This window comes from Gavia stellata, chromosome 26, assembly GCF_030936135.1.
Source record: "Gavia stellata isolate bGavSte3 chromosome 26, bGavSte3.hap2, whole genome shotgun sequence".
Classification (NCBI taxonomy): domain Eukaryota; kingdom Metazoa; phylum Chordata; class Aves; order Gaviiformes; family Gaviidae; genus Gavia; species Gavia stellata.
This window is the reverse complement of record NC_082619.1, coordinates 7,784,828-7,799,215: the sequence shown is the minus strand read 5'-3', so window position 1 is coordinate 7,799,215 and position 14,388 is coordinate 7,784,828. Positions and strand designations below refer to the sequence as shown.

At 51.0% G+C, this 14,388-nt stretch overlaps 1 protein-coding gene across 1 annotated transcript in view; it reads right to left on the bottom strand.

Moving 5' to 3' along the window:
• The window catches only part of KIRREL3 (kirre like nephrin family adhesion molecule 3), a 134,298-nt gene that overhangs the window by 36,416 nt on the left and 83,494 nt on the right, over positions 1-14,388 (bottom strand). Inside the window, exon 7 of the mRNA XM_059829567.1 lies at positions 13,865-13,970. Coding sequence (XP_059685550.1) covers positions 13,865-13,970 — 106 coding nt within the window. The remainder of the gene's footprint in view (positions 1-13,864; positions 13,971-14,388) is intronic.

Below are 14,388 nucleotides of genomic sequence, written 5' to 3'. Positions count from 1 at the left end.
CCTCTCCTCTCGGCCCCAGGGTCACGGGATCATATGAAAATTGTACTTTTTTCCCAAGTCAAATTACTAACATAAAATTCCTGATTTTTCTAGGTGCAGAGAACGTTGAAAACCATTCAGATGGGTCTGAAGAAGCAGGCTACAATGCCCAGCTTCCAAAACTGCTTATCCTGGAGAAATGCTGGGGATGAGAATCACCCCCTAGTCCTGGATGAGCTTGGAGGTGTCACCTCTCCCGGGGGGATTTTACCCCTTCGGCAGCGAAGCTGCATTTCATTTCTCCTTTCTACATCGCCTTGACTTATCCCGCCACACAATAGACATGTCTAATAGCTTAACTATTATTTCTTGCGCTGATCGGGTAATCCAATTTCATCACGTGGTTTGTGTTTCCTCAAATCGTTTAACGGGATTAGCCCTTTCTGGGGTCTTCCTACCCCACTCCACCCCCGTAGCAGAATTTCTTGAGCCAGATTTATGGATGCTGGCATGTCAAAGCACTAATTCTCCACTGTGTTTATCCTCCCGCTTAGCGCAAAGTGAATCTGTGCTGTGAAACTGTTCAAACTCGCCTTTCCCTCTACTACAGCTCTTATTTTTCACCTAAAAAACATCACCCGTGCTTGTGGCCTTTACCACTTTACACCTCGCCGTGCAATTCCTTTGGGGTCTGCGGGGAAAAGAAAAAGTGGTAAATGGAGACAAAAAACCTCAGCCTTTCACCAGCATAAGAAATCTGCTGCCAGGGGGATCTTGGAGTTGGCGCTGGGCTGGGACCGTATGTTTCACATCACTCAAGCTACCAAATCTGCACGCTTCAGGGCGGAAATGATGGGCACGCAGGCAGGAACGGCTCCTGCCTTCCTGCATACGGGATTCGTGCATGGCCAGAGAGCTGTCGGGTGGCTGGGGCTTTTCAAAGGGTTTTCTCTTTCTTGGCTGACTCCTAAAGCTCCTCCGAGGTTTTGACCTGGGCTTGGTTTGGGGATGTTTTCAAGGGCTTTGTGGTTTGATCTCTGTAGTGCGAGAGGGCTTCAGCATGCACCAGGTTGACCTCTTGCTGGCATGGAGAGAGGAGACAGACCTCAGGACAGGTTTGTATTAAGTCTTCAGGGAGGGTGACAAACCTTGGACGTGCCAAACAGCCAGGCGATGCTCCCTGCTTTGGACACGGTGCCTACCAGCCTGAGCCAGCTCCCTCTGACTTTCCAGCCCCAGCTCCGAGCAAACTCACCAAGTCCCCTAAAGCCCTTCCTTCCCCGTGACAGCTGCTGTTGCCATCCCATCGTTCAGGCTCCCTTTCTAGGCTCTATCTGTCTGAATTTTGGCACGTCCCCAGGTTGGTGTGAGGCACAGCTCCTTCTCTGGCAGGTTCCTTGGCCGGTCCTGCCAGAACAGTTAACTATTCAGGGCTGAACTGTGTCTAGATCAAATGATTCAAGTTAGGATTATCAACGGAGGCAACTGTGCTTGGAGGCGTGCGCTCCAGGTAAAGACGGGTTGAGTCCTAATTATGTGGGAATCTTCTTGCAGAAGATGCCAAGGGCAGCGATTTCTCTGTAATCCAACATGGGCTCCCGCTGGCTGAACTGTGAGTAACTTGGGGATCTGGCAATTCATAAGGAGGAATAATAAATGACATATCTAGAAACGAGTTCCCTCTGTGCTAATACAAATATACAGGCAACATACAGGTGAAGTAGAATAAAGTTGCAAGTTGACCAAAAGATCTGTATATCTTTTCAGTATGAAATTCATCCATCCATCAATCCATCCATCCATCCATCCACCCACCCATCCCCAAACTTACGCTTGAGTCACTATTCTTGGCCAAGCCTCCTGAATCCCCTTATACCACCCCGGTAACAACACTGCTCTTCTCAGCCGTGTCATGAGAAAATAATCAAACGTGGCTGCATACTGGTACAACAGACTGACCCGTAAGAGCTTTGCGATTAGCTATCGACTTCTGTATAAAAGAGCAAGAAACAGCATTTAAAAAAAAAAAAAGTCTCCAAAAGTAAAAACTAAAGGACTAAAAAATGAAGTCCTTAATTACACACTTCAATAGCAAAGCAGAGCTGAGCAATAAGCATCGCTTGATGCTTTACAGACAAATGGCCTTCTAATCCAGAGACAACAGCTTGCGGTTTTTCTTTGCTTTAATATTTGCCAACAGCTTCCAGAGAGTTCGCGTAGGAGCACAAACCCAAGGATAACTTCAAGACCTGAAGTTAACAGAGTTACTCTATGATCTGATGCTGGATGAGACGAGAATCCCTTTTGGGTCTTTCTGGGATGGGCTTTGCAAGGCTAAGTGCTGTCTGCCGCACAGAAGCATGCCAAGACAACTTCATGCCAGGCAGAGAGGTGGCTCAGGATGCACAGCACGTCCTTGCCACAGCTACCAAAGTCATCCAGGTCTGGGGAGGACAGACTCTCCAGCCAGAAACTGCCCCCGCTCAGCTTATGCCAACTTTTCCCTTGCTCTCCCCTGGGTTTGCCGTTTCCCAGTGAACCCAGCCTGACTTCCCAGCTGAGCAAGCCTGTGCGACATTTGTCCAAGCTCAGCAGCGGATCCACACGCCAACAGCCTACATATGGCAGGATGAGCCCTCTGACTGCCATTGTCCAAGACCAGTCACGTGTACCAGGGAAATTACCGGGACACGTGTTTCTTGGGGGCGAGTGGGACCCAATGGGTTTATTTTGGGATGCCAGTGTCCACCGGTTTTTCTCAAACTCATGTCATGCATGTTGGCCTTCATGTTGTAGCTATCCTGACAGCTCTTTTAAGTAAAGACATTTCCAAGGACGCTGCTTGGGGAATTAGTCAAATGAACAATAACTGATGCCGACCACAATCACCAAATCATCACTGGTTTACCGGAGCAGAGGCGGTGAAAGGAGAGAAGTAGATGCTAACAACTTTGTCCACCATTTAACCCCCCTCTAGCCCCTGAAAACTGCAATAAAGGAGCAAAGAGGGAATCAAGAAGTGAAATCCTTTAGGAAAGCACCTGCAGGGCTGAGGTGGGTGCAACCCCCCATCCCCACCCCGGGTCCTTCCCGCATCCCCTGCCTCATCATTCATGCCTTGCTTGTCCCCGGCCACGTTCCCCACCCTCTGGCACGAAAGCAGAAAAACCTCAAACAGAGCTGAAGGCCTCTTAAATCAACATCTTTCCCAACTCAGAAGCTGTAAGAGGATTCATTATTTATATCGCAGAAACACAAAAGCTTAGCATATTTTAAGCTGTCTGAAATGACTTCAAGGCAACTCTTCCTCTCTCTTTTTTTTTTTTTTAAGAAAACACATTGAGATGTCTCCGAATCGAAGCGGCAGGAGGAAACTCTCTTTTTCTTCCAAAAGAAAAAATAAAATGGAGGGATTGAGGGAAAGAAAGAAAAAAACCCTGTGATCCAGCTTGGGATCACCAAGGAATGCCCATCAGGGGATGTTCCCTGTGAGATGGGGGCATAACCCTTCGACAGACTCTTTTCTGACGTCGCACAGAGGTTATGGCAGTAGGAGAGGTGAAGGAGGCATCTCTGCTACTTCACAAGTACAAGCACATGTGGCCGTGTCCTTCAGAGGCAGCAGGAGAGGAGGTCCTGAGTGCTGGGTGGTTTTTTTTTTCTCCTTCTCCCCCTTTTTACATTTTCAATTTAGTCACAGCATCTCTAATTTCCTTAGATCTGAAGCCACCTCCTGAGACTGGAAGGGAACGATACAGAAGAAAGATGAGGGGGAAAAATCGCCAGTAATCTTGTAAAAGTCAGTTTTGAAAAATCAATTTTCTTGTGTGACAAGATTTGCTTAAGGCTTTTCGTTCTGTGAAATCAGCCCATCATCCTGCGGGAACACATGAAGGAAGTGGCAAGTGTGGTTTGGAATAACTCAGATTAAAGACTACTAAATTAGGCTTGAGAAGCTGCCACCTCTCCTTGCAAAGGGAGAGGAGATCTGGCCAGAGGAGCCAACGATGCTCCCTTCCCAGTCTCCTTCCCAGTCACCACGAGCCTGTCTCGAAGGAGAGGTGACCAACGAGGCTGGGAAAACACAACCCTCAGATGTCTCCGAACCCTACGGATGGTTAAAAGAAGCATTAGCAGCTTTGCTTGGTAGCAAACCGTAAGGTCTTCTCTAGCACCCAGAGACTTGGGTGCAAAGTTTGCTGGAAAGGAGAGGCTTTGGAGACAGGTTCACTCCAACGTTGGGCAACTGCAGTGCACGAGCAAAGTCCTGAAGACTTGTGAGGCTGCCAACTCCTGCCCAACGGCATGCCGGTGGGCCTGGCTGGATGGGGATGGCTACAACCGTCGTTCACCCCACGTTTCAGTGAGCCCTCCTGAAACACACCAGCAAAACCCTTCTGCCATCCCCCTCCACTGGAAAAGCCCCACTCAACTCATTTCACTTGGTATCTTTAATAATTTCTACAGCAGGGAGCGGTGCTCAAGAGTACAAAGCGCTTTCCTTCTCCCCTCTTTTTTTTTTCCCTTTCCAGCCATCAAACTCCCTCTCCTCTACGGTCTCTCCTAATTAGTTCGAGCTGCCTCCGAACATCTCCCACCCGCTTGTTCCCATTACCCTGACAAGCCAGGGAACGGGAAGACAAATCTCCCCGTCCTCACACCCCCATGAGCGAAGGGAGGCTCTTCCAAGCTCATCTTCCCGTTCTCACCTGGAGCTGAGTGCCTTGGAGGAGCCCCCCCGTAGCCCAGCCTCGCTTCCCAGCTGCCAGGGATATTTGTGCCCTTTATTTCACTTTATTTTTTTTTTTTAAAAGCCTGTCTTTCCCTCTCTGCCTGCCACCCAGCCACGCTCCGCTCCCTGTCAGAGGGAGCTGGCAGATGGGGCTGATGCATCACGAAGGAGATCTGAAGAATTCATTTCCCGTTATTTTTTTCCTTCCCCAGCTTTCATTTTCACTTCAGAGCAAAGGTCCAGTTGTCTGGGAGGAAGCTACAAAGACAAACCCGGGCAGGAAAACAGAGATAGTCAGGAAAAATGTTACAGTGCCGATAACTTGAGACCTCTGTGTGCTTTGCATTCATTTCAACTCCCGCCTTAGCTGCATTTTCCTATGTCTATAAATTAGATTTATTCCATTGCTGCTGTGAAATGCCTGCGGGTCCCTTCCCCGTTCCGGCTTCTCTTGCCTCCCTTGCCGAGTTTGCAGCGGGAGAGGTGACAGCCCTGTCGAGGGACAGCATATGGACTCGCAGCGTCCTGCTGCCGGACAGACGGCAGCCTCGGCCGTTGGAGGAGGAGGGAGCAGATGGGAGGAAGGCGGCAAAAACCGGGAGCGTGGGGGGCCAGAGCCTGTACATTAGCATAAATGAGCAGTTTCCCAAAGCTGGACTGAAGGAGGAGGATGATTCGGGGGGGAGAAGGTCCTAAGCATGCCAAGAAATGCCTGCAAAACCAGAGTGACCATTTCACCTGAAGATGCTGAGATGCCTCGTGCCTGGACCGGACATCTGAGAGCTGCCTCCTGGTCAGCAGGACCCCCTGAGGCTCTGCAGGACCGTGCGGGGCTGCCCCGTGTCCCCTTGCAGTCTTCAGAGAAGATGTCCGGGTATTTTTCCCCTGTGAGTGTGACACTGAGCCTGATGGACGTGGGGGAGCGTGTCCACATGCCCATGGATTTCACACCTTGTCTGCAGTCACTGGCTGCTCTGCAGTGTGTTTCAAACCCTTGACAGTCTCTTTTAAATATTAATAGAGATGTGACTGTCATTTAATAAGAGCTTAATATTGCAGATCTCCCCCTTCCTTGGCAGAGATTGCTGGGGAGACAAAAAATGTGCCAATTAGGTAGTGGTCTCAGCGATCAGAAGCTCTGGGGAATGCAGGGTACAGGGGGGATGTTCACTTTTATCCTGGGCCTTTCATGAATGGGCAGAAGAAATTAAGCAGCACACCAAACACACCAGCTCCCAGGAGACATTTTTCAAAGCCATCTGAATTTCATATTAAAATATATTCAGGTCTTACGGTGCCAGAATAGGGAAAACGGCCACTGCTGTGGCTTGGCTGCAGGCAGCGCCAGGCGTGCCCATTAAATGGATCATTTGCCACTTCTCCGTCAAAAGTTGCCAATGGAATGCATCGCCCTGAATCTCCGCATCAGCTTCCCATGATCCAATAATCCCTTCTGGCGTTTACAGCCTACGGATCTGTGAACATGTCCTGCGGCAGCTGAATAGAAGAAGCAGGGACAACTTTGGTGTCATGGAAGGGCATTAAGCTTCCAATACGCTTTCCCCTGCTCTTTCACCCGGGAACAGGGATGTTGTCCACATCCAGAAGCCCAGCTGACCAAGTGAAGGAGCTATCAAGAGCTAGCTGGAAGACAGACATCTGCTCACAGCGCCTGGGGTGATTTCTCCTTCTGCTCAATGGTCCTGGCAGCAGGAAACAATTCCCAAGACTATTCCTTCCCTAAGCCCCGAATTCCTTGGATCTAGAGATGGAAGCAAGTGGTTTCATCATGGTCAGCCGAAATAGGATGCACCCATCTATCAGCCCAGATGTCCTCACTGCCTGGAGATGGGGGTTGACTCCCTTCACTTCAATCCTGTTTTGGACACATCCCTGGGGGCAGCCCTCTGGCAGGAGGGGACCCCATCCGAACAGGTCTGATCCCTGCGGAGTGAGCACGAGGAATTAGGGATGGGAATCCCCGGGTACCATACACAAATCAATGACTCACTGACCTTCACTCTGAGCTTCCTTCTCTGCTATAACCACATGCCTAGGGCAGGGCTGTCTCTTCTCTCTTGCCTGGGGGATCTGTTTTGGAGAAGTTAGGTCTACGTGTTGAGCCCATGACCGACTGATGACGGATGTGCTTCTAGCAATCAGTTGGCCCAGCCAGCCTAACGTTTACTGAAGGTGCAACGATAAACCCCAGCCAAGCAAGGGCTGGCCACTGCTCATCCCCTTCTTCATTCCCCATCCCTCTGACAATGCTCTCTCATTCTTCTAATGCTCCTGGCTTCGCTTCTCTTCCACCCAATGTCACCCAGCGGCACGTACTCTTATCAACCTGCTCTTTGCCATGTAGCAAGGCAATGCCAAGCCACGAGGGAGCTGGTTCAAGCATCTGAGCAAACTTCCAAGCCGTAGCGGTGCTTCTTCCAGCAGGACATGGGGCACGCGCTCTCAGAGAACTTGACTTCTCTGTTGCAGCCTGAAGCATCTCATGAATAAGTTTGGTAAGATGCTGGCAGGTCCCAGAACTGTGCAGACGAGACCCAAAATAAAAAGAGCAGCAATGCACTGTGGAGTTTGAACTTCTCCTCTGGGTTTGTTAAAACAAAATGTGGGAATGCGTCTCCATGGAATGAATGCCTTTCAGATGGCACGGTGTAAGACGGTGTAAGATATGCGTTGTTATTTTCTCCTCTTCTCAGAGCTCCTCAGTATCAGGTGCAATTTTTCCATATCTACCTGAACCTCAACAAACCTGCCACTTTCCCCCCCCCAAGACCAGCAGTGAAAAAAAAGCTCACAGACCTGTACTCGGGCGTGCCGTACGATCCTTTGAGACAGCAGATCTGCCAAAAGTGCTCAGGCTCTTCATCCTCACGTCTTCCTGAGGCTGAGTGGAAAACGCCCACCCTGCATCCCAACCAGAGCCGGGACCCTGTGGAGCAGGCTGGAGGAATGGGCCTGGCACTGGATCTCTCCCCTGTTGTTGACAGCAACAAGTCACATCTTTTTGTCTTCCCCTGAGCAAAGGCAGAGGGAGGCGAGGACACTATCTCCCATCAGGTGCATTGAAACCCCACCGCCTTTAAAGAAAACCTCTTTAAGAAGCACTTGAGTTTAGATTAATATTTGATGAGCAACAGCATGCTGTTGGTTCAAAGATAAACAGTGTTTACCAAACAAGAAGGTCTTTTCTACAGACTGGAGCCCACTGAGCGAACAAACAAACAACGGTCCTGCTGCCAGCTGAGCCACGCAGTGCGTCGGCGATGACGGTGGGGCTGAGGACAGAGGGATGCTGTGGGCTGGCTCCAAGCTCCGGCACAGCCCGACCAGGCGCCCTGCGATCTGGGAAGCTGCAGTTCACCGAGCTGGTTGATGCAGGAAGATCTTCACCGATATTTGGGCAGGCGGCACCTTCGGTTTCGAGCCAACAGGGGCAGGTGGAGCTTGCACAAAATGCAATTCCCCTTCTGCTATAGGATGGGGAAGAAGCGGTGTAGCACCATCCCAGGGTGGCTGTTAAATAAATGCGTCCCAGCTCCTCCTGACCTCTGCTTCTGCTGCAGCATCAGCTGCATCTTCTGCCATGTCCTACACAATTATGGAGAGTTGCGCGTGTTGTTCACAGCTACCGTACTCAACGCCAGAGCCAGACGCCTTGCACCAGCTGGAGAGGGATAGCTCTCTCTTTCCATCTATGTCTGTTTGTCTGTCCATCAGTCCCATGCCTTGTTTTGGAATTGCAATCGCCCCCAGAACTGCAACTGATGCTGGAGGGTGGCTCAAAATGTTCCCCCCACCTCTGTGACTACAAAGATAACATTATTTGCAAAGGTCTCTGCTAGCCTTGGGGGTGAGAGCACCGTATCAATGCGCGAGAGTGAGATATGTATTATTGCCCTGCCTGTACCAACTCCCCATCGCTCTGCAAAAATAATCATCATCGGAGGAGCCCAAAAGGCTGAAGAACTCTGCCTCCTGCAATATTAAACTTTCCCATTTTCTTCTGCCACTTAAAGATTCTCTTTCTTACCGCGAGTGATAAATAATAACAGCAAAAAAACACCCCACAGACACACAACAGACATCAAAAGCCAAGAGAAGATTGGCAAATAGAGAGATCTGAAGTGAGCAAAGAGGAGGCCTGGTTGTGAGTCGGTTCACGTAGCCCTGACTTCTGTTGCTCTCCATTAATTTTACCCGCCATCGCAGGTGGCAGAACAACGGCGACAGCTAATTATTCTCTCTCGCTTTCCCTTTCTTGCCCGTTTGCTTGCAGCAAAAGAGTCAGTAAATTCCCAAATTCCCCCCTCCCCATCCCAGAATCGTCCACCAAGAGGCAGAGGCGCGTGGGAAGCGCGTTATTAGAGGAAGAGGAGGCGGTGCAATTTGCCCGCACATATGCTCGCTGCCTGGTGGAGCCGTTCGCTGCCGCTGCTCCTCCAGCCTGGCACGGCGGCTACGTGATGCTCTGCCTGCAGATGAGCTGGCAGAGGCGGCAGTGGCTCGAGGCAAGGGGAGAGGAAGGGGCAGCTTTCCCCCACCATCGCTGGCACTCTGGGGAGCCTCTTTGGGCTTTCAGCCCGCCGTCCACGGCGCTAAAGCAGACGGGGACACATTTATGGAGGTGCTGCCATGTAGCCCAGGTCCCCTTGAGCCTTTCTCCAGCAGAAGATGCTGCACCAGCAGCAGCAAGGAGCTGTGGAGCAGCGTTTCGGTGGGCTGAGCTGCTCTTTAGCTGCAAAGGGAACATGATCCCAGGCGGAGACGGGATAAACCCAGGCCAGATGGGGTATAAGACCCTATAGAGGTGATAGGATATGTCTGTGCAAAGATTGCTCTATATCACAGAATCACAGAATCACTAAGGTTGGAAGAGACCTGTAAGATCATCAAGTCCAACCACCAACCCAACCCCACCATGCCCACTAAACCATGTCCGCGGTGCCATATCCACACGTTCCTTGAACACCTCCAGTGATGGTGACTCCACCACCTCCCTGGGCAGCCTCTTCCAGTGCTTCACCACTCTCTCAGGAAAGAATTTTTTCCTAATATCCAGCCTAAACCTCCCTTGGCACAACTTGAGGCCATCTCCTCTTGCCCTGAAATGGAAATATGGTGAGAGGGAAAACATGCCAATGAGCGAAAACCCTGCTGCCGGGGTTAAGTCATCCCTGCGCCAAAAAAAAAAAAAACACTCACGCATCACTGCGACGCCTCGCCAGCCCTCTGCCCAACTCCCCCCGCTTGCTTTCGGTGACACCGGCCTGTCCCGCGTCCAAAAGCGACTGACAGCCCGGGTGACATCGCGGGCGAACAAACCCCCCTGGGGAAAAAAATGCTCCTCGTCAAGGAACCGTGGCTGCCAGCGAAGGAGGAGGATTGGGATTTCAGCTCCAGCTTCAGCTGCTGGGTGTCCTCAGCTAAGAAAAGGAGCAGAGGAATCGTGTCTCCAGCAAAGGACCCCCCTGCCCCAGCCAGCCCCCAACGCTGTGAGATGCCAGTAAATTTTAGGGTGGAGGGGTTGTGGCTTTTCTTCCGGTTAGAAAATGCCACTGAGGCCAAACATTTCGCGGAAAGCTGTCAATTTTGACAAAGTGTTGTTAAATGCCCCCCAGAAGAGAAGATGCGGCGCAGGCTGTAACTTTCCACTCTGGCTCTGGGAGCAGATTGCTCCGAGGTCTCCTCTCTAACCAGTTTTTCCTTGCATTAAAACCCACATGTATGTGATGTATTATATAAGAGAGCACGAAGCAAACCTCTTAAGGAAAAAAAGCAGCTGCCTTGATTTCATCAAAGCTATATTCTCTGCGGGGGGTTTGGCTGGGGGCAGAAGGAGATTTTTATCTCCTGGGAAATTTTGCTGAATTTTGCTTCTTTTCCCTTACCACCCTAACGAAGAGAGTGAGGGGTCTGTGCTTAAAACCCCAGGACTGGCTTAGCGCCTTATTGCTAACGAGCAGCACGGTGCATGGATGCTTCCCAGCCAAGCATCTGTGGGTGAAGCCTTTGGGTAGGATGCTCGACCTCGCTTGCTTTTCCCAGCCAGAAAAACCCGGGGTGCAAACCCGATGCAAAACTCATCGCCCCTTGCAAATTCAAGCAAGGTGACAGCTTGCTCGTGTATTCGAAGCAGGGATGGTCCTGCGGAGCTGGGTGTGGATTTATGCCCAGAAAAGGGGATTTATGTTGTTTAGACATTTTTCCTGTGTGTTCAGGGCTGTTTACTGACAAACATATTGGGAGGTATTAAAAATAAATGTCGGCTGAAGACCAAGATCTGGTATCTCTATCCGAGGATGAGGGAAGCCATAGGCGATATATTAGAGTGGTTGTCTCCCCAGGGAGGAAAAAAAATATCACACCTTCTCTCTATTGTTCGTTTTTAAGGCAGAATAAGTTCATTTTCCCCAGTGACAGGCTCCCGAGTGGCCCCGGGGATGACACCGAGCTCATCTTCTGCCTTTTCACACCTCCAAGAAGCTCAGTCTTGGGGCTTCGCACGTCCCACCCCTAGTCAGTGGTGAAGGTGCAGGGGGTTCCTTGCTCGGGTGTCCCGCTCCGGAGGACTCCAAGCTTTGGTGCAGAATCATCTGCCGCCTTTACATAGTTAGTGAAGAGCTTTGGGATCTTTTGGAAGGAAAATGAATCTTCCCGCAATCAATCCGAGCCATTAAGTGGAAGGGAGCCCTGCTGTGCGCTGCTGAATCCTGTTTGCTTGTCACAGTGGTAGGGAAAAAGCTTTGTGTTATGTTAAGATGTTAAGGGAACTTAAAAAATGAGAATCCCAAAGTGCTTGAATTTTTATGCCTCTCCCCCCCGCCACCCCCCCAATCCCATTTATGAGAAAACATAACCTGAAAAAACCCATGCAATTAGTTTTGATAGTAAAGTCCATCATGAAACGAGTCACGAAGCACTTCGCAGCAAAGCAGAAATCCCAACGCTCAGGCAACAGGAAGGGTGACAAGACACGTGGCCTTGGGCTGGGCGAGGAGGAAAGAAGAGGGCTGCGGGCGGCGTTTGTAGATACAGGGGACAGCAAAAACCCCGCGCTAACGAGACGGCACCAAAGACAGGAGAAGCGTGGCGGGTCCATCTGCTATTTGGTGGAGAAAAGCAATCCAGCATTGTTTTGGCCAGGGAGAGCCACGTACCCAGAGGGTGGAAGCACCCAAGAGTTAGGAGAAAACCTGGATGGGAGCCTTCACGGCTGCTCCACTGTACAGGGGATGAGCCCAGTGGGGGTTCAGGGATGATGTGAAAGCCCTTATGGCTGAGGATCAGGCTAGATGCCCCGTCTTTGGAGCAGAAATTTTGCTAAGCTCTTGCCACCGTCTGGTTCCTCGGCCAAAGGTGGTTGGTTTGCCTTCGACTGCACCAGAATCAATCACGGCGTAAGACCCACGTGGGATGTTCGCCCAGATCCTTCCCCAGATTGTCACGCACTTTGTTTTCCTCCTAACTGTAAATATGAAAACAGGGCTATTTGTATCTTTGACATTAATTGACTTCTCAAATTAATAACTCTTCTGTGTAACTAGGAACGCAATTATTCCTTTGTTGTGCTGATAGCAGATATCCAGCCGGAAGGAATCGTTCCTACCAGCAAACTCGATTGTACTAATTAAGCTGTACGAGCCGAACAGGAGGCGGGTCATGGTAACCTGTCCCCGGAGGTGCCTCCTCTGTTATTATCAACTGACGCTGTTGCAAAACCAGAACTGATTGCATGCCTGTGTGTGCACACTCGTAACTTCAAGGCAGGAGGGATGAGCAGCTGATTGCAGCGGTGGGACGGGGGTGTACCTGGTTGCTGTGAAACGTCTCCGCGTTGGCTCAGACACGCGCCCTCCCGACCACGAGCTGGAGCCAGGAGGCTGAGCATGATGCACCCTTCTCCCAAAGTGTGATGACAACCCACCCCGCTTTCCATACACATATTATTGTCTGCTTAGACTAAGAAACCTTTGAGAGAAGGGGTGTTTTCTAATGCTAGCAGCCCTCATACCCACACCCAAGAGCCCACAGCAGCGACTCTGCTCGGTGCAGAGCCACCTCCGTACCTTCCGCAGTGAACAAGACCGACCGAATGCAACACTGGGAGCAATGAGCCTCGCTGCTGCAGGGTACGGCTGTGGTTGCAGTCCTGCTCATCCAACCCTGCGGTATCCTGATGACTAGTGATGACGGGAGGGATGGGACTGCCTCAGCGGAGGGGTGCAGGCAGGGAGCCCCATGCACTGCCTTCTGCCCGGACCTACTGCAGTTGCAAGTGATGCAATTTTTCCTCCTGTGATGGCCTCATCAGCGCCAAACTGAGCCCCTCAACTGCTCGTGGCCTGCTCTGAGCTCACTGGAGCTCTGATTGAAGATCCCAAGTGGTAACGATGACCCTACCCACTCAAGGAGAATGTCCCGCTCAAGGAGAGCCCATCCCCTATGGATGCCCACATCTCCAGCCCAGGCACCTCTGCTCTGGCCCCTTCTGAGCTCTGCTCCACGCTGATGGGCTTAGAACCGCTTATGGTGGTTGCTTAAGGGTTACACGGAGACGGCAATAGAGTTGTACTGTTCAAATCATAAAAGAGTATGCAAAAAAAAAAGGAATTTTCCCATAATAGACTTTTCACTCGGTGTGCTTTGCTCGTTATGTCCCCAAACAGATGGCTCTGCCAGCTCGGTGCCAGGCCTCTTAATCCACTCCAAAGCGCCAATGAATGTCTGACCGAGGACTTGCTGCATGCAGCAAAACGGAGCAGACGGCCTAATGCAGAGTGTAACATCATCAAGGCAAGAGCAGCGTTGGGGAGCCGTCGGAGCGGGGATGCTGGGAAGAAGACCGTGCCACAGCAGGTCTCTGCTGCTCTGCGGCGATCAGGGGCTGTGTCTGGCTCCAGCCATCGCATCCCCTGGCCGGAGGACAGCAGAGGCCATGGGGATGAGCTAGAACGACCACCAAGCAGCGATAAACATGGGAGCAAGTGGAATAGCCACCAGAAACCGCAGCCAGAGCTGCTGAGCGCTCTTGGGTCACCGGGAGGAAATAACTTTGCATGGTGGGGAATGTGAGAAGCTCTCAGCGGAGGGCTGGAGCAAGATGGGTGGTGTCGATGAGCAGCGTGGCTGCCTTACCTGTACTGGGTGACGGCAGGGTTGGCCTTGGCGGAGCAGTGGAACTTGACAGTGTTATCCTCTAGGACCGGCTGCGGCTCCACCGACAAGTTCACCAGGGGTGGGTCTGCAAAGAGACAGCGACAAGCCCATGAGCGACACGAAGCTGTGGCACAGCATCCCCTTGCCCGCTGCCTGCCAAGCTTCTGAGTCTGGAAAGCAAAATTTGGTGGTAAGAAAACACGGCAAAAGCCCTGAGACACCCTGATGCTGTGATATGATGTTTAGGACTTCGTAAGACAGGCTCGCGTCACGCACATTGCTCTTGTCTTGGAGGGCTGCAGTAAATAAGACAGAAAGGGGAACCACGCACACCATTTGATGTAGCATTTCACTTCAAAAACGTTAACGCTGGCTCTGATTCCCGTTTTAAGGAAATAAACTTGCCTGCTTTGAAAAGCTCCCATTTAATATCTCCTTGTGTAATGATGATCTTTTGTCTATCCGCTAACTTGAAAGTGGCATTTCTGCTCTTTCATCAGCCT